At 41.7% G+C, this 26,460-nt stretch overlaps 2 protein-coding genes across 2 annotated transcripts in view; one reads left to right on the top strand and one right to left on the bottom strand.

Annotated features, from left to right (window-relative positions):
• The window catches only part of TIMP4 (TIMP metallopeptidase inhibitor 4), a 28,013-nt gene extending 6,676 nt beyond the window's left edge, over positions 1-21,337 (bottom strand). Inside the window, exons 1-2 of the mRNA XM_064432212.1 lie at positions 21,084-21,337; positions 3,063-3,160 (exon numbers count right to left, since the gene is read on the bottom strand). Coding sequence (XP_064288282.1) covers positions 3,063-3,160; positions 21,084-21,228 — 243 coding nt within the window. The 5' untranslated portion in view covers positions 21,229-21,337. The remainder of the gene's footprint in view (positions 1-3,062; positions 3,161-21,083) is intronic.
• The window catches only part of SYN2 (synapsin II), a 167,362-nt gene that overhangs the window by 96,674 nt on the left and 44,228 nt on the right, over positions 1-26,460 (top strand). The window lies entirely within an intron of this gene.

The following is a 26,460-nucleotide window of genomic DNA, read 5'->3' as shown; positions in this document are numbered from 1 at the left end:
GTTTGGGAAGGACATTGAGTCGCTCGAGCACATCCAGAGGGGGCAACGAGGCTGGTGAGGGGCTGGGAGCACAAGCCCTGGTGAGGAATGACTGAGAGAGCTGGGGGTGTTTACCCTGGAGAAAAGGAGACTCCGAGGTGACCTTATCACTCCACAGCTCCTGAAAGGTGCCTGTGCTCAGCTGGGGCTGGGCTCTTTCTCCAGCAGCACTGACAGAACCAGAGGACACAGCCTCAAGCTGCACCAAGGGAAATACAGGTTGGATATTAGGAAAAAGTTTTTTACAGAAAGAGTGATAAAGTTCTGGAATGGCTGCCTGGGGAGGTGGTGCAGTCACCATCCCTGGGTGTGTTTAACAAAGCCTGGATGTGGCACTGGGTGCCAGGGTTGAGTTGAGTTGTTTGGGCTGGTTTGGACTTGATGATCTTGACGGTCTCTCCCAACCTGGTCATTCTGAGAATTCTGTGAATTCTGGATTACCCAGAGCCCTCTGTCAGGGCCACTGGACCCCCAAAGGACCCTGCAGCTTGTGGGACTGCAGGGCACCAGGAGAAAGCAGCAGTACTTGGGAGGAGACTGGAATGGTGAGCAGAGGATATTCTCCCCTTTCACACACACTGTGGAGTTAAATTCTTCAAAATGCTGCCACCTGAGGTGAGACATGGTGCTCAAGCTCTTGCTTGGAGCTCAGCTGCTCAGCAGACTAATTGTTCAGCATGTTTAATTTTCACCTCAGTTGCATTCCTTGGATGTCAGAGGTTACCCATCCCTGTCACTCCTGTGGGGTTTATCAGGCACAGTTGCCTTGCTGGGTTTATTTTGGTGTCACACTGTGTGCACAGAGGGTGGGCAGGTCACAGATCTCCTGTTTTCCCCCCAAAATCCTTCCCTTCCCAAAATCACTCCCTGCCTGGAGCAGGGAGCTGGATCCTGGGGCAGGGGAAGGTTTGTTCCTGAGCTCTCTCTGGTCAGGAGGAAGGATTTGAGAGGTAGGGGTTATCACAACCCTTCTGTTCTTAGTCTAAATTGAATAAAAGTTTTTAAAATGCCCTCAGTTGCCCCATCTCTGGGTCAGGAAAAGAGTATTGTGTGAGATGATATAGAGCATCTTTATTAAAAAACACATCTCTGCTTTGTCCAGGCCTGGCTGACTTGGAATTAAATAAACACTCAGTGTGTGGAATTAAATAAGCACCCAGTGTGGCACCAAAATAAACCTCTTCCTGCTGCCTGAGTTTTGAACAACCTCCACTGCTGAAAATTAGGGAGAAACTCCAAAGCAACTTCAATACATAAATATATATCAGAGATTTCAGTGTGCCGAAGAGTGGGATTATAGGCTGAAAATAATCACTCAGATTAGATTTCTCATTCTTCTTGTTTGTGCTGAGGTAGAAGATTTGCATTTCTCTCGAGCTCCTGAAGTGCTGCAGAATAGCAGCAGAACACTGAAATGCCAGTGGGAGGAGAGGGAATTCTCTGGCATTGATGTATTTATTTGTGTAAGGAAACATTTGAATAAATCCTTAACATTTAAGAAGATGGGAAGTGGCTGATGGAGACAGCTTTGGGGTTTGTTTTAGCAAGGTAGAGACTGACTTACTGAAATTGTAAAACCTTACCAGGAGTCACGTGTGATAACCACCCCTGTGAATACTTTGAGATATTCTTGTTTACCAAAGATTCCTCCTACTCAAGCTCCTGTGAGGGGATTCCATCAGTGGACACAACTTGAATGATTGAATTTATTTTGTTTTTGAAAGCATGCAGCCGTGCATAATGACCTTCTTAAGTGTTCCCAGTAAATGGAAAAGTGCAACAATTGTAAAATAATATTCAGTGAAGAATGAAACTACCTTGAAAACCAACCCACTAATCCACCTCACCTGTGCATGTTTTAATGTGCCAATCCACCTCACTCTCACATTTTAATTTAGAGAGATTACCTACTTCTTGCATGTTCCAGAAAAAAGTAAATGATCGTTTTAATGATCATCATCACGATCATTTTAGCACCAGTGAGAGTTTGATGGTGACTTCCATGGGCTCAAGACATGTCTTCTCAAATTGCATTAATCAATATATCTCCTTATTGGAGCTAAACAAAGGGTGGGAAACCCTGTGAGATTCTGAATCTGTGTCTTTGGGTGTTTGCTTCCCCAGCAACCTTCATACAAATGGATTTTTGTTTGTGGAAGGCCCTGCAAATATCCCTGCTCACAATGAACAGGGGGTTTGCTCCCTCAGCTGAAATGCTCCCCTCGCTTTGCAAAGTTTGGGTCATGCAGAGCTGCCACACAGAGCACAGGTGATCAGGAATCCTCTAAACCCAGATGTGCTGACACCACTCACAGAGTGAAGCACATATTTGGTGCCTTCAAAATCATGATTTAGCAAAATTCTTCGTCAAAATATCATTATTTAGTAAATAATGAATTTTTGCTGAATATCCTGAATACCAAAAAAACGCTCCTGAATATTATTATTTAGCAAACACCTGAATATCAAAAAAACCATCCTGAATATCATTATTTAGCGAAATGCTTCATCAAAATATCATTATTTAGCAAAAACCTCCTGAATATCAAAAACACCTCCTGAATATCATTATTTAGCAAAATTCTTCACCAAAATATCATTATTTAGGAAAAAATACCTGAATATCAAAAAACACCTCCTGAATATCATTATTTAGCAAAATTCTTCACCAAAATATCATTATTTAGCAAAAACTTCCTGAATATCTCTTCAGCTCCTCTGCTGCAGAGTAGCAGCAGAATATTGATGTGCCAGTGGAGGAAAGGGAATTCTCTGCCATTGATGTATTTATTTCTCTAAGCAAACATTTGACTATATCTTTAAAATGCAAAGATTCATTAAAATTTTCCTTTTCTTTGTTTTTCTTTCCCTTTTTTAAATCCCTCCTGTGATTTATTCATCTGGGTCTAACTGTGGGGGCAGCTGGAGCAGCTTTCCCAGCGTTTTGGGGTAAATTATTTTGGGCTGAAAGATGCAGAGGTTATCAGCATTGAACTTCAAAAAAGCTGAGTGATTCCATGTACCTTTATTTGTTTGATTTCATACCGGATCATTTTGTGGGTATCAAGGGGATCATCACTGGCAGGAACCACCTTTTCACTGGATATTTTTGCTCTGATCACTGGAAGAGAGAGAGAAAGAGAGAGAGATTTAAATGCACATGAGCAGATGCCCAATTTTGCACGCAAAAATGAAAATTATATTGATAGATTTTGGCATTGTTTTGACACTTCAGGTACAAGCAGGTTTGAAAGATTTTACCATAAGAACACCAGCTGAGCTCCTGAAAACAAAAGTAAGTGGGCTGTCTGTGATGGAAATCTGAATTCCCAAGAATGTGGAAACCTGATTGATGTTACCACTCAGTTTTGACAAAAAATGTCCATCAAAATCTCTGGAAGACTTGAATCCCATAAAATTTGACAAAATACCCATCATTACAGTCAGTGAGCAGAGGAAAGGGACACTGCTGTTGATCACAGAATTGTTGATCCAATAAATAGACTTGAAGTAAGCCCCTGAAAGCCTGTGCCAGGTGAGATGAAAGCATTGATTTCATGCATGAAATTAGAAGAATAATCTTGTATTCACTTTTCTGAGGCTTAACAGAACACACCATTAGTTGTGTTAAGCTGTAGAAATCAATTACTCCCTGTTTAGAGGTACTTAATTTATTTCCTGTTCTTTAATCAAGGAGAGTAGGAGAGATTTTATGAAAGAAGAAATGGATTCTTTTCCCCTCTCCTTGTTTGAGGCATCTCTCCTGTGTGTGATGTTTAAAATACACCAGGACTCTTTGGAAAAATTAAAATTAGATTGAGTTGCTTGGTGCCACCAAGATAACTGTATCAGAACACAGCTTGGATTTCAGCTGAGCAGAGTTTTGTTTGGCACAACTAACAGAACATACCCATTTCCTCTTTGCTTTTCAGTTTAGTTATTTGATCAGGAAGCACCATCAGAAGAACAAAAGCAATTTCTTTTCTAATCAATTTCTTATCTTCTGGATTAGATGTATAATTAATTAAAACCACCTAAAAATTTCACGTTTCCCTTTACAGGCAAAACCAAAGACAATAAAAAAGCAGAGACATAGTAATATTCATTGTTTTATTGTGGTTCTAAGAATATGGGGCATGTCCAAAATTCCTCTGGGGATTTTATCCCCCAAAATTAGTGAGAGCCCCATTTTTGCTCTGTTCTGGATGGGCACTGCTGCAGCTCCTGGGTTAGAGCAGCCTGTGCTTGTGGAGAGACTCTGGCAAAGCCAGAGCAGAGCAAAGTTTTGTGACATCAGAATCACATGTTTCCCCCACTAATAAACCCCATTTTTTATTAGATTGACCTATTTTTATCATATTTAACATTATAGTTAAAGAAAAGGAATAGGAAACCCAGGACAAACCCAGGACCTAACCCTGGACAATTCCCATTTCCTCCTAATGAGTTGAGCAAACTGGATGGAATAAACATGTTAAATTATTGTTAAAATCAACGTGTTAATTATTATTAAAGCTGCAGATGCCTGCAGCTTCCAGGCTCCAGCAGGATGCTCCCTCCATTAAACCCTTCTTGAGGAGCATTTTGGACTTGTTGGGAGGAAAGAGTTCTTTTCAGTACAAGCATTAATTTATTCTTTTATATTCCTCATTTCACGTGGAAAGTGGCAGCATCTCTTTAATCATCTGCAGATGTGAGTAACCCCACAAATTAACTGAGTGTCTGCAGTGCTCTGATCTCCTTCCAGGGGAAAAGTGCTGTGGGTTGGGCGAGCTCTGCCCTGCTGCCAGGACAAATTAGGATGGTGTTGCTTTGTTTTGAGATGCTCTCCTTTGCCTCATTACTCCCTAAAAATAAAAAAGCATTTCTCATTAAAGAGCCAGTTCAATTCTGAAGGAAAGGACTGAGAAAATGACATTATTTTCTCAGTAGCATAACATGGTTTATGTGCAGGAAATCTTTTCCTGCCTACTCAGTGTGGGATAATTGAAACTGCTTTCCCCACGTGTCCAATATTGAAACATGGTGCATTTCCATATTTTTATGAAATTCTTCTTGTTAGCACTTAGAGGAATGTTATGGATTATCCCTGATAGCTTCAGGGGTCTCCATGGAGCAGTGCAAGGCTGAAAGTGCAACGTCCTGGGCTTTGTCATACAGAAATCTTTTAGTGGATGTGCAGATGAAAATGAGAAGCACTTTTGTGTTGTGTGTGTTTTATTCATTTGTTTAAGAGAAAACTTCCAGCTGGCAGAGGAGGACAAATTGAGATTTATTTTTTTTTAACAGTAGGGAAGTTTAATTGTCTAAACTTTGAGCCATTTGGGTTTTACCCTTCTGTTCTCCTGAAACCAAACACACAGGCATCTTTTGCTGCCTTTTAATTCTTCTCGGGTTCCTTTTTATTTTTATTTTCTGTGCATTAATATTTTTTTGCCATCAGTGTCGTCTGGCTGTCTCCTCAAACCTCTGATTCATGTGGTTGCTCCTGTTTTTAACCACAAGCACTTCCTGCTGGAGCATTCCTGGGCATCTCCCTCTCCTCTCTGGTGGCTCAGGGGGCTCAGGATTCCTCCGACTCTGCACTTCTTTCAGGACATGGTTTTGAGCATTCCAGGGCTGGCTTGGCCTCTCTGTGTGAGTGAGAACAGCCTCTGGTTGTTCAGGAATAATGTCATTTCAGCTGTTATTGCTTCCTTATGCGGAATTTGCATCTATGGAATACATAGGCACGGATTTCACGTTTCAGTGCCAGTAATTCCGAATGCCTCAAATTTGTTCTGCACTAAAAATACAGACTTTAACATTTCAGTAGGAGCATGGAGCTCTTCTGTGGATTCAACTTTGATAAAATGCCATTTTCTATCCTCACTTTGCAGCTGGAGGTGGTCTCAGGTGACCGAGCTGGAAGGAAATGAATTTGAGGTGCAGGAGGACAATGCTCAGCCCTTGGGCACTCTCCTGAAATGTGTTCAGAATATATTCACTCCTTCTTCCCTGAATAATAATGATCCTCTCCCAACCATTTGTAAATCAGTAGGAGATCATTTTAACTGGGTGAAACACAGCACATATTTAGTTTATCATTCGATGTATTTGTGGTTTTACAGTCAGGAGAAAAGTGTCAGGGTTTGTACAATACAGAAGGGTTTATATGGAGTAAGGGTAGAAAGACAGGAATTAACATCATCTTTCCCAAACCTGGGTGATTTCCTTCTGGAATTAGCTACACTAATTAATACTAATTAAATAAACATCACCATGTGTGTTAGAGGTTTTTGTGATCATGAGGAACTACTTTTATTACAGGCACATTTCCTTGCTCTGAGGAAATTCCCTGCCATGAGATTGATTTTATTGCAGTGACAAAACCAATGAAATCTGAAGGGAGAGATGACACCAAGAACTGAGCAGTCACTGCAGGGCCCATTCCAAGGCACAGATATGGATGGAATCTGGATAAACCAAATCCTTGAAATTAATGAAAAATAATACATTAATATAAAATATAAAAATATTAAAATATTAGAATGAAATAGAATAATATTTCATAGTAATATATAAATATATTCATATTAAAATATATTATTTTCTAATTAATATATTGATATACTGAAATGAATATATTCCCTAAAAGTAGTGTCCCTTTTAGACTCTGAGTTATTTCTAAGGAAATAACTGAGGGAAAGCTGTTGAGTGAAGAATTACTCTCATTGTTACAAGTAGGTATTATTGAATAAGACTTTCTGTATTGCAGTATTTAATATTTTATATAATATTATTGTACTTAAGTTGTGAGATTATCCTCAAGCTACTTTTCAGTCCAAGTGTTAGAAGACAGACAGCTCTACTTAGCTAAAATAACCAATTTTACTGCTCCTTCCAAAGGGAAAGCAAGTTAGAGTTTAGTCCCCAAATAAACTTTATAATCCTAAGAAGCAGGAGCTAAAGGAGAAGGTAAAAAACTGACAAACAAATGAGGTCTTTTCCTTCACTATCTGTTAAGTACTAGAAACAACATGGTAAAAAAAAATTATTTAGGAAGATACTTAAGATACTACTGGATATAAGAAGTAGAAATTCAATAAATGAGGATAATTAAGAATAAATTAAGAAATTTTGGATACTGCTGGACATATAACAAGAAAATATGTTATATAGAAATCCTTATGTACATTCTTGTTTTAAATATATAAATAGATAAATAGGTGTATATATATATATATATATATATATATAGGCATCTTGAGGAAGAATCCGGGTTTCTGTGCCCCCAGTTCACTTCAGGTTTCTGACAGGCTGCGCCAGAGCTCTGTGAATAGAAATGTGATCTCCTCCTTTTCTAAGCAGCCTTCCTCTGCAGAAATCAGGAAAGTTTCATTCCTATCTCACAAGTTTATAATCACAATCAGCTTTGCAACAAAACCTTGAAATTACACTTCAAAAACTGTGTTCACAGGAAAAGATATAAGCTACTTAAAAATTATTATCAAAACTCACGAAGCTCTTTTTTTTCCACTTGTATTTTAAAGGCTCAATTTAGCCCTTTCATTTAATTACCTAAAATACAAAGAGTATTTTTGAGCACCTCTTTCCACCTGTCTCTTTAGTGTCTGACACTTCAGTCAAGCTGCTCTTAGATGTTCTTGGAGGGACAAGGAATAAAAGGCACAAGGAGAGGAACCTAAAGGAGAATGAGTGGCTGTTACATGGTTGAAATGAGGATGGCATCCTAAAAATAGATAAAAAGCATCCAAAAAATGCTTTTCTGAACTAGTCAGAGTGTGCAGTATGAAATGTAGCAGAGCTATGGACACAGAATATGGATGTGCATCATTTTGAAGGCCCTTATAACTTAAATGAACTTCTCTCAATAAAAATCTGTCCTTTCACCAAAATGAAAGCACTTTCTTAAACAATATGCAGCTGTTTCTGCTCAGTCTTGTGCTGGAAGATTAACTCAAACTTCTATCATCCATCTATCTATCTATCTATCATCTATCTATCTATCTATCTATCTATCTATCTATCTATCTATCTATCTATCTATCATCTCTCTATCTAATCTATCTGGTTTTCTATCTATCAGAAATTTTTCACTCTTTGGGGTGCAGGAGCTTAAAACTTGCTCAATGAATGTCTCAAATTCCTAGAAGATCCCACCTGGAATTTTGGTAAAAGGAATGCCCACAGTGACAACTGCAAATTCAGCTCAAAAACTCTTCTTGTCCATAAGGGATGGTTTTTGGGGGATGGGGGACAAGAGGGCTTTTATTTCCTCAAAAGTGTATATGCAGACTCTTTTTTTTGCTCAAAAGAATTTATTGAAAGAGGATTTTGCCTCATTGCAACACTTTTGTGAGATCCAACACCGTTTTATATATCCAAAGGAATCCCAATAATTCTGTTCCATTATTTTGCAGCAGTTCTGATCCCAGGTTACTCAAACCTGGCTGGAACATGACATTGTGGTGTCTTGGGTTTATACACTGAAAGGATTTGTCAGAAGAACTTGCAGAAGAATCCACATGAGGGGTTTGGAGCTGTAAAGGTCAAGTTTTCAGGTCTAGTGATTTAGAATAATAAAATAGAATTTAGAATAATAGAATACAAGTTCAAATAATAGAAAATAATAATAATAATAATATTAATAATAATAATAGAATAATAAAGCAGGAGGCAGGAGGGAGCTGAACTGTCTCTGGGCTCTGCAGGCTGAGGTGGCATTGGCTGTCCCTGTCCCTGGGGTGAAGGCTGGAGTTACTTCCAGGTGTGATGTTTTTCCTTTATTCTGCTTTCTTAGCTGGCTGCAGCAAAACAGAAATCCATTCTCAGTTCCACTGTGGCAATTCTTACAATTTTACACCGCCTGACAAAGATGTGTGTTGTCTGTTTTTAAGAGCTCCTCATTTAAGGAGCTGGGTCACTTTTTATGTTTCCTATTTTGTATATCCTATGATATACATTATATGTATATGATATTATATGATATTATGATATGTAATGTTTCCTATTTTATACCTCCTAATTTATTTTGCAGTCACGTAACAGAAGCTTCCAGAACTGCTGAATTAACTAATCAATGGTGTAATAGTGTTTATTTTCATTTGAATATTGGGATAAACCACTTAGAAATAAACCATCTAGAAATAAACCACTTAGAAATAAAACAGAGCAGAAACAGCTGAATCTTGTGCATGAAAGTGTTCTCATTTTGGTGAAAGGACAGATTTTTACAGAGAGAAGTTAATTTGGGTATGAGGGCCTTCAAAATGATGCACATCCATCCATAAGTGCAGTGTTGGTGGTGCCACAGTCAGAAAAAAGCTTAGCCAGGAGTTTTCCATTAACAAATTTTCTCAACAAGAGGACTGGTGAATTCCTTCCGGGGGTTGCTGTGGGATTAAGAAAGAAGGGGTTTTATTAACACCCTGTCACCACAAGTGCTAAAATTTGTATTCTGTAAGGGAAGGCTAGGAAATGTGATAATGAGATGTTCAGCAGTGCCCTTCTTCAGTCTGGGAGGGGAATGAGTTCAGAGGGCTCAGTGTGAGAGCAGAGTGGAGCTGGGAATCCCAGAAGGGGACTGGAATTCATGGGGGGAGCTGCTCCAGGGGGAATGTCTGTGTGCAGCCTGGCCAGCAAACACCTCTGCAGCTCAGACTTGCCTCCACTTGAAGTCAGGCGCCTGGAAATGGCCAAGAATTTAAATGTGAGCAACCAGAAAGCAAAATAACGTCAAGTTTGTGAGCAGAACTCATCTACTGCAGTCACCTAAAGTCAAGTTATGGTAAAATAATGCAAAGAGTCCAAGAAAATCTCTGGAGAGAGGGTGTGACCACAGAATTTCTTTGGCCTTTGTGTCTGGAGGGCACAGAATCTGAATCCAATATATTGTGGTATCTTGAGGGAGAATAATGGCAAGAAATTGCATCACAGCTGCCAAGAGCCCAAGAACAGGGTAGAACATTTTCAGGAGCACACAGATATGACAAAAAATAATCTTTAGATAGGGAACTAGACATCAGAGACACTTCACTTTTCTTGCAGGGAGGGAACAAAGTCAGCAGTCAAAGAGAAGGAATATCAAACTCCAGAAAGAAGGGGAATCTGCACAGAATTTGTCCCAACAGACAAAAATGAATGAACTCCCTGAAAGCAACACTGCACAGGATAGAATAGATACCTTGGACAGAATTCTAAATTAAACAGGGTCTGTTGGCAGCTGATTTATATTGCTCACAAAACCTCCAAAATGTACAAGAGGGTGTAAAATCTTCCTCCATAATTTAGAGCAGCTGTCCCATCCGTCCAGCACTGCCACTCTCCCTTTCCCTGCCTTTCTGCAACTAAATATCTAGATTGTTCAGTGGTCACAGAGCTTTCCTTGCCATATTTGCTTATGGTAAAGCTTTGATTCTCACCAATGGAGAGAGCAAAATAACTAGATAAAATATTAATGTATACAGAAAACATTGTAATTTCTCAGATTACATATGAGAGGAAGAAAGAAGCTCTGGTAACACAGATTGTAACTCTGATTGAAGCTCCCAGGTATCACTAATGCTACCAAAAAGAGGCAAAAGTTATTGACTGATTGACATAAAATAATGTTTGAAAATAATGAAATACCCAATGTGTACCTTTACATACACACTGATATTTTTATCAGTGTGTACACACATATTTTTATCAGATATTTTTAGATTACTTTAGAGATAATTCTGGGGAGAATGAAGGTTTTGCTTTCTTAATGTTTCAGTATTTGATTTGCACATGTTGACTTCCAGCAGGAGAGGCAGTGGTGCCGTGTCAGTCATTTGAAATCTCTGGGAATGTATTCCATACATCCCTGGGAGCAGGGACCATTCCTGCCATGAGCCACCACCTCTGCCAGTGACAGCAGGGTGATTTTATGGCTCAACAAATTGCCTTTAACCTCAACACATTATTTTATGTGAATCAGTCAATAACTGTGCAAGACCTTTCCAAAGCAAGTCCCTGAACAGCAAATATTCTGGGTTTATCGGCTTGTGCTGAAGGATTGGCCAACTACACTCTCATGGAAATGCCAATATTTTTTGTCCTTTTCCCACTTAAAATTGCCTTCATTTTTCTCGACTCAGAGTCCAAAAAACGGAGGATCTGCTGGTGCTGTAACTCATTCTCACATATTTTGAGGTGGTTTGTGTTGCAGGGAATAGGTTTGTACTCTGTGTTTGCAAAAGCTCTCCTGCTTCTTACAGCTTCAGGAATTTGCTTTGCAACTTGGTGGCATGTGAATCCTTGTCTTTATTCACACAAAGTAGCCTGAGCTGAACTCAGGCAACTCTCACTTTTGCAATCAATTCCTATTTAATTGGATCTTTCAGAATCTGGTTATTATGAGTTTACTGGGACACTCCCAGTCAGTTCCAGACCACCTCTGCCATGGGTGTCCAAGAGTTTCACCTTCAATTGGCTTTGTTGGAGGTTTTGTAAGCAAAACTTGCTGGCCACCATCACCACCTCTGGAAATAGTTTAAATATCTATTTTTTAAGTTCTTGTACAGAAGATTCTCAGTCTTGGGGTAGGCTGGAAGTGGGGTCTGGGCACTGAGTGAAGGCTGAGGTGTGTCAGAATGGCTCAGGCAGTGTTTGTGGGGGTCAAAAATGACTCCTAAACTCCCACAGGAGTGCTGCCAAATTACTGCTGGTGCTGCCAGGTTGGGATGGATACAACACACTGCCAGGAGAAAAAATCTGGGAACTTTTTCCAATGGCTGCTGTGACAGCCTTGGAGTGCAGGTGTCCCACACAGCCTTTGATGCCTTCAACATCCAGGGGACTGCAGCCCTTCTTTTGCTGTGCTGATTTCAGAATTATTGCACAGCTTGGAAGTGTTTCAGACTGCAGGAGAGAGACAGATGTTTGCTTCAGGACCTGCTGAGGTGCTGCTTCATCCTGATTCTTTCAGGAGCAGTAAACCTGCATTTATATTTCTCTTTTGAGAACAAGTCAGTGTTGACTGCTCTTTGAATGATCTTTAAACAGCTGGAAAAGAGCAAATATTTTTAGCAAATGGCTCATCTATCAATTAATCTTTCACCAGGACAGAGCAACAAACAGTAGCTTCATTTCCAAACTAACTCAGATATTTGTGGCTGTGGGATGAGTTCAGTTCTAGATGCAAAAAGAATGAGCAGCAGCAAAGCTGCCCCAAAACTTGTCTGTATGTCTACATTTTCACTCTTGCTCAACAACTACCAGACACAAAGTTGAGGAATCTTTAGTTCAAAAGATGTTTCTGCTAGCTGAAGTATAAAGGCAGTTTTACTTTTCCTGCTTTGTGTTTTTGTTTCCTATCATTGCATCAATAAATGCTTATAGCCAGTGTAAAATAACTAAATCATTAGCACAGTAACCAACTGAAGAACAGTTTCTGAAATCATGAGAAGGAAAAATTGTGGAACTTTATGGACTATTTGAACAAAGGTGTTTTGGATCTGTAAGCACAGAGCTTGTTGAAGAATATAACTGTAACTATAGCAGGATTTTCCCTTTATTCTGTGAAAAGCAATGTATGGAAGAGCATTTCTTAGTGTGGGTGATGTTTCCAGTTGCATGAGGAGATAAGGGTCCTGACATAATCCAATCTGTAACTGAGAAATCAAAGCCTTACAGGGAAGTTTGTGACTTGGACTAAACTTCACTTTTGAAAAACTTTTGAAGACTGAAAATCCCATAAATACTCTCCAAGCTGATAAAGCAGATACCGAGGATGTTTTTTTAATTGTCTTGTGATAAGGATATTCATTTGCACTGCATTGTTTCTCAGAGTAAATGCTTTGCAGAATTTGATTACTCTGTAGGGTTTTATTAACCCTATTAGGGTTAATAATAAATCCTATAGGGTTATTTTATTAATCCTACAGAATTTATAAACAGACCTGTTCTAGTCTGCATCCAAGCTGCATTTCCAGTTCAGGCTTTTGGGTTGTGGAAGGCCAATATTTAAGCTCATTAGGACTCTCAGGTAGGTCAGGATTTTGTGTATCTCTGTGTTTTTGGCTCAGGATGCACAAATTCCTTGTGAAGAAGGCAGGAGTTGATTTGGTTTGCTTCCTTGTTAAACCAGAAGATTATGTGGTTTTATTTTTTTTTTTAATTAGAATAATACATTCAATTTATGAGAGTGGGGTTTTAGAATCTCATTTTTATAAACTTTCAAATAGAAGAGACGAGTGTATTTTTAACAGAAGTGTGGGATTCTTTTAACTTAAATATCCCCTAAAAACTACCCAAACTGATTCCCAAATGTTGTTCAAGGTCAGCTTTATTTTCACAGCTGCTCCTCGTGTTACCAGGAACATTTCTCTCTGCTTCACAAGCCTCAGATACCACATCATTTGCCTGGTAATCAACATCTGCCTAATTTCAGCTGGAGAATAACACTCCCTTTATGCTCCAAGGCTGTAGGACAACATACATGATGTTATTGTGGATTTCCATTCATGGGGACATGGCCCTTCCTCGGGGTGGACAGAACCCCACATGGCTGAAATCACTTTTAATGAGAAGGTTTTGGATTGAAGTTGGCACATTAATAGGATTAAGAGTTTGGCAGCCTTTCATGGTCTCTGTTTTATATTACTTAATCTTTGTTTCTAAGCTTGCGTTTTGATATTACTTAATCTTTGTTTCTAAGCTTGCGTTTTGTTTCTGCCCTCAGTGTGTGTAGAATGTTGTTTTTGAAATGATGGGGTTCAGCTTCCCAGAGTTACAACAAATTATTTTAAATAAAAGTAACTCAGATTTTTTGTTTTCTTCTGAATTTAGAGCACACTCAGCAACAAGCTGGTGTGACTGAGTTACTTCTAAGTCAGGCAAGCAGCACAATTCTTCTGAAATTGCATTTTACTACCCAATAGCCAGCTCCGGGGTATTTTTTTCAGTAAAGCTAAATTAAGTTACATTTTTCAGCTATGTCCTAATTGACAGGAATGTTGTGCTCAGTGGGTTTGGCTCCTTAAAATCCATCCTGTTGTTCAGTTTTGTGATGCCACCTCCTTTTACAGCCACAGCTTTGAAGGGTTGGGAACAGTGCCATGAAAGAGCAGCGAGCAGGGGAAGGAGAGCTCAGCCTGGCTTTTCCCAGCCCCAGCCCCATTTTCAGGCTGGAGTGGCAGAGCTCTGGAGGCCACCCATCCACAGAATATTGGGAATCATTTCCCAGAGTGGCATGGCATTGGCCGTGTGATTCAAGCCTTGAATTCAGCACTGAAATGTGACTTAGGAAACTGAATTTCCATGGATTTTTCAAATTCTCAAAGCATTTGCTCCTGTTCTAAACCCTCAAGTAGATGTAGGGTTATTTGTAGGTCTTATTCAGGTCTTACCCTTCTTATTCCCAAACAGGAAATCCAGGTTCCATCCCAGGAAGCTGTTGCACTAATATTTTAGTGACATTTATTTTCACTATTTAGCTGCAAAAGGAGGGACTCAGTGCCATTCCCACAGCAGCATTCCAGGAATTCATTGAATGGGAATATTGAGGTTTTTCACTGGATATTCAGGTACATTACACAGAATTGTAATCAGGGATGACACCACAGCATTCCTGCAGCCAGAGGTTTTGTAGAATTTTTGCATTTTTTAAAGCATTCAGAAGTTTCAGGCTGTGACACCAAGCAATTTATGTGTACTGCAATTATTCCTGAATTGCCATTCATGGGCATTTTTACCAGGATGGGCCTTTGCAGGGGCCAGGTATTTTTTCTTCTCTTTAAATGCATCAGCAGCTTTTTTAAACTAAACAACATCTCAGAATTCATGCTGTCCAGTGTTTTACAAATATTTTTGAAAACACTATGAATATGTATAAAAGTATGCATAAAAGTAAGAAAAATTAATTTTTGTTTCTTTTGTACTTAGAGAAGTAAAGAAACCTGGTCTTCTTTTCTCTGAGATTGACAAGGCACTGTACAGTCAAACTTGATGAAAGAGAGGTTAATTTCTCAATAATTTTTGTTGATGAATCTAACATTTGTCATATAACAAAATGTGAATGTATGAATATATAAAAATGGACATAAGAGTGATTGTGACTGATTCCTACCTGCCCATACTGATTTCCTGAGCACTGGGGGGGACACACAGGACTGGAATTCTTTTTTTCCTCCACCCCTTGCTGAGGAAAAGGCTGAGATTTGCCTCATTTTCAGCCCCTCTGCATAAACCTAACAACACCACTTTTGACATTAATATAATTTTAGCTTTTTTAAAGAAGATTCATTGGTCCTAGAGATGAAACTGGCAGCACCCTCCTCCAGTGGCAACAATGCTGCCTCCCCACTAAAATCCTTGCAAGAACCACACTCAGGTGGTTTTTTGTCTATTCTTTGGTACAGAGCTGGAACAGCACAAACCCAGTACAGCATTTCTGCCACCCAATTCCCAATTCTAGGAGCAGAATTTCAGCTCCCACTCCTGGGTGTGAGCCCTGAGGAATGGCAGCTGCACATTCCTTCCTGGTGGAATTGTGGCTCTGGAAATGTGCATTACTGGCAATGGAAATGTGTATTATTGGCACTGGAAATGTGCAATATTGGCACTGGAAATGTGCATTATTGTCAATGGAAATGTGCATTTTTGGCACGGGTTTGAACTCAGGGGAAGGAGGTGGTGCAGAGCACTGGGATCTACCTCTGCCCACCAGGGCAGGAAGAGAAATGGGTCTTCCCTGCTATGGAGAACCCCAAAAGCTGTAGGAATTGCAGAGTTCCCTGAACCCAGGTCAGGGTGTCTGGGTGCCCGTGACCCAGGATCCTGCCAGGAGCTGTCCTGCCCAAGCAAAAGCATCAAGAACCCAGATTTTTCATAGTATCCACAAAAACCTCCACAGAAAGCGAGGGTTTGGCACACCACTGTCCTTTGTATAATTAAATTTGTCACCAGTTCTTGAGGTTTAAGAGATCCACTGCTTGGATAGACACTGAGCCCCCAAAGACACAAGGGGCAGGGGCACCACTGCTGAATTTGGTGTCAGACCCCCCTGAAGGGCTCAGCAGGCTGGGCAGGCAGGGACCAGACCTGCCCAGTCCCACTGGCAGTGGGTATCACACAACAAAATAACAATAAAACCTGGAATTTCACTGCTCACCTTTCCTCTCCTCACTTGGAACAAGCATCATCCCCCTTTCCAATCCATTCCCCAAAGCTGATTTTTTCCCACCAGGCAAAAATTACTTCCCACCTAATAAAGTTCAAATTAATCCATTCCAGCACAAAACTGGATATTACATGGCAGAGAGGCAAAATTGTGGGACACTGAGCCATGAAGGTTTTCATTTAAAACTCAGTAATAAAGAAACAGCATATTGTGATTATCTCCCAGAAGAGCTGATTCTGAAAACTTAATTCTGGCATATTTAAAGAAAATTTGTACTGTTATGTTTAAATGTGATTAAAATTTAATATATCATCTGGCACATCTTTACAGTGCTTGATCTCCGTGATCTTGGGAGATTTTAATGGGCTGAAAATGCTGCCAAGCTCCAGCTGTAAAGTTTCCATCCTATTTTGAAATGTGCCACTCTTCTCCAAGGCTGCAGAACTGTCTTCTAAAGCTATATTTTTTAATATATATATATATATATATATATATGTATTCAAGACCTGTTAGTCATTGCTGTTCAGTAAAAATATAATTTTCAATATATTTTTATGAAAAAACAATAAGACAGTTGAAATCAGAAAGAATACAACCCACTTTGAAGGGAACTGGTGTTACACAGCTAAGAAATGTGAATTATTTACATATTTCTCCTACTGTCCAAAAAATAGCCCAGGGAGGAAAAACCAACATGAATTTAAAGTGCTAGACTTCAGGAAGGAATCAGTGCTGCCCATAGCCCATTTTTGCCTCCAGATTGTCTGATTTGAAGCTCACATTGGTCCAGCATTGAGGCCAGGATGACAAATTCAGTGGCAAAAGGGAAATCTGTTACCTTGGCACTATCTGGTAAACTCAATTGCATCCATGCTTCTCTCCAAAATAAAAGGCAATTATCCAACGAGTTTTCATGTGCTGGCTGGGCACTCCAGGGCCTCACTACTGAATTTGTTATCCAGAACCTCCTCCCACATTTTTATGAGGAGAAAACCTGGGCATTGTGGTCAGCACTGATAATTAACATGGACATCTGGTTAATTAAACCCCTCCATTCCCAGGGCAAGTCCTCTGGGAAAGCAGAGGTGTTTGCTGGGGCTGAAGGAACTCAGCACATTTTAGGAGGGCCTCAGCACCATCTAGAAGAGCCCAAGAGGGATGTATCTCTGGTTTTGTATCAAAGGTGTGGATCTCCTGGTGCCAGGCACTTCCTACAAATGAGGAGTTGCCTCGCTCTGGAGGGAAATTTAAAACTACTGAGGAGTTCATGACAATTTCTCCAACCTGTACTGTGGGAATCAGAAAGACAGGAACTTCCACAGACACTGAAGGGTTTGATCTGCAGCCTTGGAAGAAGCTTGGATTGATATAAAAATACAATACATAGACATTAAGTAGAAAAATCATAAACTTATGTTTCTGCAGTTGAAAGGATATGCTTTAAATAAGTGAGAAACTGCACTGATAGGATAGTGAAGGGTTTAAAGGTTTGTAGTGTAGGGGTGGGGTTGTGTGGAGTGAGCTGAGAGTTCAGAAGTTCTAACAGAAGCATTTGTGTGCAAGTGAGACAGAAGCCATTGGACAAAAGTATCCACAGTGCAGCAGAAGTGAGTAAAGGTGATGGGTTAGAAAAGCCAAATCAACCCTGTGCCAGCTGTGCATTGGGTTAGAAAGTTCTGCATTGCCTTGTAACAAAGAACTTGTGACTGCTCCTGAGCTATGGCCGAGTGCTTGCTCCTCTAAAATCTCACAGCCCCTGAGACTGATGTTGGTCTGAGCTATAAATCATTTCTGGGTTGAAAATAGTCCCCCCTTTGTTATTAGCAATGATAATGACACTGTACAAAATCACATCCTCTGGGTCTCTGTGGGAAGGTGAACAAACACAAGGTCAGGTGGATGGCAGGACTGGCACAGCACTCCTGATGTACCCTGGCAAATCCCAAAGTCCTTCCCAACCTCAGCCCTGCAGGCCTCTCCACCCATCCCTGGTTTTGGGCAGGACCAGGAGCTCTCCCTGACTCCAGCTCTGTCAGACATCCCTGATCTCTCTCAGGTTCTGTGCTGCCTGTGGGGACCTAGAGCCACAAAACCTTCCTGGCAGTGAAGGACAAAGTGTCACAGCACCAATTATCTTAACAAAAGGCAAAGCAAAAGAGCTTGTCCAGACTTAATTAATTTCTGTTCTTGTTTTTCCTTGCATCTCTCAAAAATGCTGCTGCTGAGTGGCTTCACACATTTAACTGGGGGTTCAGGGAACGTCAGTTCAATCCCTTCACCTCCACCCTAGTCATGCTGGAGGAAATTAAAAATACTGCCTTTACACAGAAGGACATGTGGTGGTTGGTAGCTCCATGAGCAAATCTGAGACTTTATCTCTGGTTTTACTGAGGAGTTTTGGGTCAGGGCATCTTTATTTTAATAAGATCTGCTGGGAAATCCTGCGAGGGAGTCCTTGGCTGTGTCTGTGGCTATACAGGATGAACTTAATGAATTAATGAATTTAATAACTGAAGAACTGGAAGAGTCTCAGCACACAGCTGGGAGCCAGGTGGCCCTGAGGCCACAGGTGTGTCCCCAGGCAGCTGTGGAGGCACAGCCCCCGTTCCCAGGGGATGAGCAGTGCCTGGCCAGGGCTGCAGCCCGGGGTGCCCCTTCCTGCCGGGCACAGCTCCTCTCCTGGGCACAAAGGCTGCTGGCACAGCCCGGGGGAGCTGCTCTGCCAAGCTGCTCCCCGGAGCTTCCTCCCACACAGGACAGGCAGCTCCACTCCTGCTCCTTCCGAGGGGTTTCACTCCGTTTGTGTGGCCAAAGATTAGCCAGTAATTCAGCCATGAACGCTCAGAGCAGGTTGTGTGTGTGTGTGTACATGCAAATGTATACACAAAAATATGTGTGCAGTTATTGGGGTGAAGAATTCCCTTCATCTCCCGTTTCGTGACATACAGAAATGGTATTTTAAAAGTATAAATAGTGAACAAAGGGATCCTTGACATAAACATTCCTCAGCCAAAAGAGGAAGTTTACTTAGATAGGAATATTTATAGGAGTGAGAGCTTGAACATCAAGTCCAAACATTGTAGGATAAAACTATTGTAAGTATTTAAATAAAAAGTAACATGATGTAGTAGAACAGCTAAAAGTAGCATGATATAGTTCCTATTTATAAAATACACCTAAGAAATGAGTAAATGCTAATCTGTATCAACAGAATGGCTTCCCTATGAATGAAAATATTCATTACGGTGGCCCATGCTGAATATTTTCAGTCTCCTCTACACTGTAAAATTGTTAATTTTGGAAAATTTTTACGTGAAGTCTGTTGAAAAGCTGTCACTTTCTCGTGCACAGTTAAATGCACACATATTTAGTTGTAGCACAACTTTTATTTCCTTCCACGCCTTAAACACCCCCAAGCCTGTGATGCCTGGTGGAGGTACCTCCACGAAAGGGATTGCTGAACACGGGCAGATTAAAAACCAATTTAACTGATGGCCACAAACAGAGCTCAGAGTTTGTCATGGCCACAAAGATTTTCTGTCAGGGCATAAAAGCAATGAATCAGTATGCAGAAGGTATTGCCTGCCCCATAGAGATGCTAATTCTGTGGCACTTTGGAAACTCATGTTCTACATTTACTGTTCACACCCCATGGAAGCTAACCAGCCTCAGCCTGAGCTAATGAAATCAAAAGGCTGCAAAATGTCACATTTTCTCAAAATGTCACATTTTCTCATCCCCCTGCGGCCTAATTTTGGGAACTTTAGGCTCCTTCTATGAGTTGTTTGACAAGTGTGGTCCTGCCTGGCTGTCATGAGGCACAATTGTCCCAAAGCTGCAGAGCTACACTCACACAGAGCTGCTGTGGCCAGTTTATCTGCAGAAAATACAGGCCCCAGCTTCCTGCTCCAGAAAATGACAGAAAACCCCAAGAAGAAATTAATGAAAGTATAGAATAGCAGGGCAAAGCTCAAAAGTTTCAGCAAGTTAGCACTGGGGACTTGTATTTTGTGGTCCTTTGGGTTTTTGGTTTTTTGGTTTTGTTGTTCGGTGGGGGTTTTTTCCCTGAAGTTCTATAAAAATATCTATATGAGCAGTTTACACATTGCAGGCATATTTAGATAGAATATTTCATATATAGTAGACACTGCTATATACAGCAGCAGATATTGGAAAGCTCAGGTATTTTCTAAGTTAGGACCTAATATACAAATATATAAAACAGATGTTATATATAAAAATATATAACACATATAAAGCATGGAAATATCTGTTATATATAATAGATGTAAAGCATACAAAATATAAGACAGTACATAAATTATATCAAATAGACGAAGGATAAAAAGACATTCATATATAATATATAATGCATAGAAAAGAGAAAAACATATAATTATAGATAATATTTATAATATAAAAGTGGGGCATATAGATTAGATATAGATACAGATGATATAGATGTAGATATAGATATAGATATAGATATAGATAGATAGATATAGATATAGATTATATAGATATAGTATAGATATAGATATAGATATAGATAGATTAGATCTAGATATAGATATATAAAGTTATAGAGATATATAGATAGATGTTATAGATATAAAAATATATAAAAATATATAAAATAGATATTAAAATAGATATAGAAATATAAAAAATGGATATAAAACCATGTAAAAAATTACTAAGAAGCCGCCACTCTCCAACCCAGCGATTCCAGCAATTTCCAACCACAAACCCTTCTGGCAGCGCGCGGGAAGCAGCGCAGCCCCCTGCATCTCTCCCCCTGGGTTGGGGGCAGCGCAGCGCCGCTCCCACCACCCCTTTCCCCTGTGCCCCGCTGCGGAGGAGCCGCGGGGAGGCTCCGCGGGCCGGGACTCACCGAGCGCGGCATCGCAGAGCAGCTGCTGCGGGTGCGCGGGCGCGCAGCTGCAGCCGGACACGGCCGCGGGCAGCGCCGCCAGCGCCAGCGCCAGCACCAGCGCTGCCCCGCGGCTCCCGGCGCTCCCGCTGCCCGCTCGCCTCATGTCCGCCCGGGGGAAAGGCTCTGCTCGCTGCCCCGGCCGCGCTGGGATGCCCGGGATGCTGGGGATGCTCGCTCCGGGATGCTCGGCCCGAGCGCTGCCGCTGCTCTCTGGCTCCGGTCCCCGGACATGGGACACTCTTATTTATGGCCCCGGCGCCGAGCCCCGGCTCCGCCTCCACGCGCTTCAGAGCTCATTTATTGGTGACATCGTCCGCGGGAGTGGGAATGTTAATCGCCAAAAGCTCCCACAAAACCGGCTTTTACGCTGATTTTCTGAGCGTTTTATCTCCTCCGAGTGAGTTTGCGTCCAGTTTGGATTTAGAAGCCAGCCCTGCGATCTTGTTTTGGGCAAGTAAACAGAGCTGTCCTGTTCGAAGCTCCGTGTGCACTCGCAGCCCCCGATCTTCCTTCCCCTGCGCTTCTGGGCATTTTCCTGAGCTGCCGTCCCTGTTCGCGGGCTGGACAGAACTTCATTCATGGGAAGGAAACCTCTCAATGCTCTGCTTGTGAGCCTCCAACAATCCCTGGTTACAGGGAGGAACCAATTACACATCAAAGCCGCAATAAAAGGCGTCTTAAACGAAATTATTTCATCGCAAATTTAATTTAGAATAGCAAGGAAAAACATCCCAGTGGTGTGTTTTGGAGGCAGGGCTCTTTCCCTGCATTCCTTATTAATGCAAATCCTGCTCAGAGCAGATCTGTGCCTGTGTTTCCTGGCTGATGTTGGAAGTGGAATTCAGCGGAATAAACGCAGAATTCAGAAATCCTTTTCACCTTCAGAGCTTTGGTTGCTGTGGCAATCTGGATGTGTGTAACCTGTGGGCACCCTCTTTTTACAAAGAAAAATGTTCCATGAGGAAGCAACCCGAGGTTTGATTAGAGAGTAATAAGGAACATCTCTGGATTGGCATGCAGGACAGGGCTGCTTAAACAATTCTGTGTTTTGTCACAACCCAAATCCAGCCTAGGAATTGAAAATTCATTACCATGACCTGAACCATTCCAATCCAGGCTCATGAAAATGTATTTTGTTGAGGCTGAGGTTTAGGTGTGCCCAAAGCAGCTTGTTACCTTTAGAGAGAAGTGTACATGTTTTACAACAGCAGATTTATTTCATTTCTGCACAGTTATACAAATATTAGTGCTCTGATTATTTTTCTTTTTAATTCCCAACCCCCTCAAGACACACTCTGTCTGTTAGGAAAAAACCCACAAATATTCAGAATTATTAGAACTGGGTCTAGTTTTTAGCCTTTAGATCCACACCAAACACTGAGCCAGGAATCCTGTACAAAATGTCCTGATTTCACGCAGCCACACTTGGATTTTTCACTTTTCCAGTCTAAAGTTTTGGCTTCAAATCATAAGGTTGGATCCCAGCCCAGGACTAACACCTGAAAATAATTTAGACCTGTTAACATCTCTGTTCTTACCTAGAAGAAATGGACTTCTTTCCTGTGAGGTGAGGGATGAGAAGGGCTGGAACATTGCATGGGGAGTTCCAGCTGCAGGGAGGCGGGAAAAGCCCTGGGCAGGGGTGCCAGGGCCTGGGCTCAGCCCCCTGGGACTGCCAAATCCCAAACCTCGGACTGGGAGGTGATGAAGGAATTAATTGGGAGTCATTGACTGGTTTCTATCACAGGGCTGCTGTTGCAGATGATCTAAATAAACCAAGTTGATAAAATTCCATATCAAATTGAATTCACAAAATTCAAATAATTAAGAAATATGTTGGGCAAACACTCCTCTCTACTGCTCCCTAAGGCACATTTTGTCCAGGATTCTCCAGAACAACATGTCCAGCCATGTTCTGGGTGTCCTAAAGACTTTTTACCTAGTACAATCTAATTAATTACATAATCAATAGCAGAATATTATGTTCAGAACAAAATTTTAAAATTATTTTACGACAAGTTACAAATTAGTTGTCCACTATCTTCTCAATATAGAAGAGAATTAAATACTTTCAACTGAACGTGCACATTATTTTTGTTATCTTTTCTAATTATCAGTGCCCACTAACAGCAGTGTGGGCACTGATAATTGGAATTGCCATCATTGATTGTCTTCTAACAGCTCCCAGAGTCCGGCACTAAATCCACTGGGCTCCTGCTCTTGGGTGATTCCCCTGGACCCCAGAGTTTGGGATATTTTGGAGGTGAAGGTGATGGGGGAATGAACGAGGGCCATCAGCTGAGAGCTCGGTGGGGAGGGCAGCTGTGCCAGGGCAGCTGTGCCAGGGCAGATCTGCTCTGGGGCTTCCTGCCCTTCCCACCTCCCCATCCCCTCCTCTCAACTCAGCCTCTGGCTGCAGGAACACCCAGGGCTGGGGATAAACCAGGGTTGGGAATAAATCAGAACTGAGGATTTTGGGATAACCCAGGGCTGGGGAACACCTGGGGCTGGGGAGAAACCAGAACTGAGAAAAACTCAGGATTTCAGGATAACCCAGGGCTGAGGAAAACTCAGGGCTGGGGATAAACCAGGGCTGGGGATAACCCAGAGCTCAGGATAACCCAGAGCTGGGGATAACCCAGAGCTCAGGATAACCCAGGGCTGGGGGTAACCCAGGATTTCAGGATAACCCAGGGCTGAGAACCACCCAGGGTTGAGGATAAACCAGGGCTGGGGATAACCCAGGATTTCAGGAAAACCCAGGATTCTGGGATAACCCAGGGCTGAGGAAAACCCAGGGCTGAGGAAAACCCAGGGCAGAGGAGAACCCAGAATTTCAGGAAAACCCAGGATTGCAGGATAGCCCAGGGCTGGGGATAACCCAAATATTCAGGAAAACCCAGGATTCTGGGATAACCCTGGGCTGCAGGATAACCCAGGTCTGGGGATAGCCCAAGATTTCAGGAAAACCCAGGATTCTGGGTTAACCCAGGGCTGCAGGATGCCCTGTGCCTGGCTGTGCTGGATTTGCTCCTGCCCCTGCTGCCTGCCCAGCCCAGGCCACGTTTCCAGCACAGACAGTCAGTCTGTCCATCCCTGGTGCAGCTCTGGTGGCTGGGAGCTCACGCTCAGCCTGGGAGCTGGGTCAGGGAGCACTGAACTCGCTGCACAGGGATTGTCCAGACAGCTCTTTGAAGGATTTTTCATCATGATGGGACATGCCACAGCCACCTCATTGTCCCTTCCAGCTGTCAGACAGTTTGAGTCTACTCAGAGTCTTCTGCTCCATGCTTTAGCTTCTGCCAGTGCACAGAGTACAATTTTTTATCCATATCAATCTGATTTTCTCTTCACTGGGGCAAATTAACCTTATTTGAGAATGGTAACGGGCAGGATTTCCCACACCCATTGTGATAATTCACTTGTGGGGAATTTTGGAAGGAATTCAAGATGGCACCTCTGAATTGGTTTTGATGATGTGGTTTATTTTTCTTGTCTTCTACACAGGTAGGTAGGGTGAGTTTGGCTCACATCGTTGCAGCACGGTTCAGAAGGTCACAAGACCCTTAGTGACAAGACTTTTTAGGGAGTTCTTGACTAATAAAATACTGCTAACAAGGATATTTATGTTTTTGACCTAATCTTTAAATATTTCATTTTATGGACTCATGTTACAGTGTAAGCTTTCTTAGCCAATCATGTTATGACACACAAACCTACACTACTGCATTCTAAACTCCTTGTTTACTTCTGTAATTACTCTTATTTTTCTATATTTTAAACTCTAAAACTCTAAACTTGCTTTTACTTAGCTTAACGTGTCTCTGCTTTAAACTATAAATCCACATTCTTGCCTAGAGCACTTTGGAAGCCTTTTCCAAGATCTCAGATCAAATCCTGTGTTTAATTCTAAGCTTTGGCTTACAGGCCCAGAGTTCTGAGGGTTCTTTGCATTTCGGATTCCAACAACCCAGAATTTATCTGTTGCTTACTCAATGCTTTGACTCTGTTCTTTCCTCTCTGGTTCTCCTTTGGCATTGCAATTACGTCTAAAATCTACTTTCATTCTACCTGAAGTCACACTACACATCCTGTACCTCATCTGTACAATCTTGTTGAAAATTCAGAATAGCATTTCACGAAATAGGTGAGATTTTATGGATTTGAAATTCCAGTGCCTCTGTATGAGCTACAGCCTGCTTCAAACAGGAGGGTATTTAGAGCTGTCACCTCAGAAATACTACAGCAAAAAATCCTTACAGTTTATAGGCACAGCAATTTGGGTAATTGTTTTATAAGGTGGCAAAGTGTTTCTTGACTTTCGAGGCAGCAGTTTTCCAAACAGTTGGTGGAAGGATGAATTAAACGCTGACACGCCACAATCAAAATAGAATTTGTTTCTGCAGAGTTTTTGTCTTCAGAGTTTCTTCCAGGGATCTGTGGGAGCTGATCTCATTGATTCACTGCAATTACACTTTGTGTTTTCCTTCCTAATGACAATTTCTGTTTTCATGCTGTGCAGGTTTGAAAACAGCAGACTTTCTGCCATCAGATCACTCTGTGTTCATTTAGATCACTGGGATTTTTTAACAGGCACACCAGTTGTGGGGACAAAGGGGTTTTAGGGGAACTCCTGGTGGTCTGGTAGAGTCACTCCATAACCCAGGATCCTCTCCAGCCTTGGCTGGTTGCAGGGGGCACATGGAGCTGTTTTGTGCAGCTCCAGCCTCTTCAGGTGGTGGTGGCAGCTCAAAGGGAGCTCAGAACTTCCAGTTCTGCACCAATTCCCACTGGTGGCCCTGGGAACTCAGGTGGCCCTGGGACCTGTGTTGCATTTAGCTCTCAAACCACTTCAACCTTCAGTTTTGGGTCCAGGACTCACAGATCAGGCATATTTTCCTCTCCCACTAAAAAATTTAAGCTCTACTCTTTTTACCCCCTTGAACTTTCAGTTTCTTCACTGCCCTAGCTAAAAAGATAACACAAATCACCTCAGCCTCCCCCTTTGTTTGGGGGTGTTAAACCTTATTCCTTGCAGAGAGAGTTTTACACCTACTTTTAGCTGCCAAGAGGAAAATGTGGCTCCACATCCCCAAAATTGTGCCTGTGTTTGTTGAGGGCAGCAGCTGGTGGGGTGTGGGGTTTTCTGCTGAGAGGCCAGGGCTGGGCTGGCCCTGCTGGTGACGGAGCTCCTGCCTGGCTGAGCCCCCACTTGATCTGGAAATTGTGTTTTCTGCAAACCAAACAGACCAGAGAAAGTACATCTGCTGCTTGTTTATTGATTTAGGGCTCTTCCTGCCTGTTTCTGGGAAAGAAAAAAAAAGGAAAATGAATA

The sequence above is a fragment of the Passer domesticus genome, chromosome 9 (assembly GCF_036417665.1).
Source record: "Passer domesticus isolate bPasDom1 chromosome 9, bPasDom1.hap1, whole genome shotgun sequence".
In the NCBI taxonomy this organism is placed as follows: Eukaryota; Metazoa; Chordata; class Aves; order Passeriformes; family Passeridae; genus Passer; species Passer domesticus.
The sequence above is the reverse complement of the archived record's forward strand: the minus strand, read 5'-3'. Positions and strand labels throughout refer to the sequence as shown.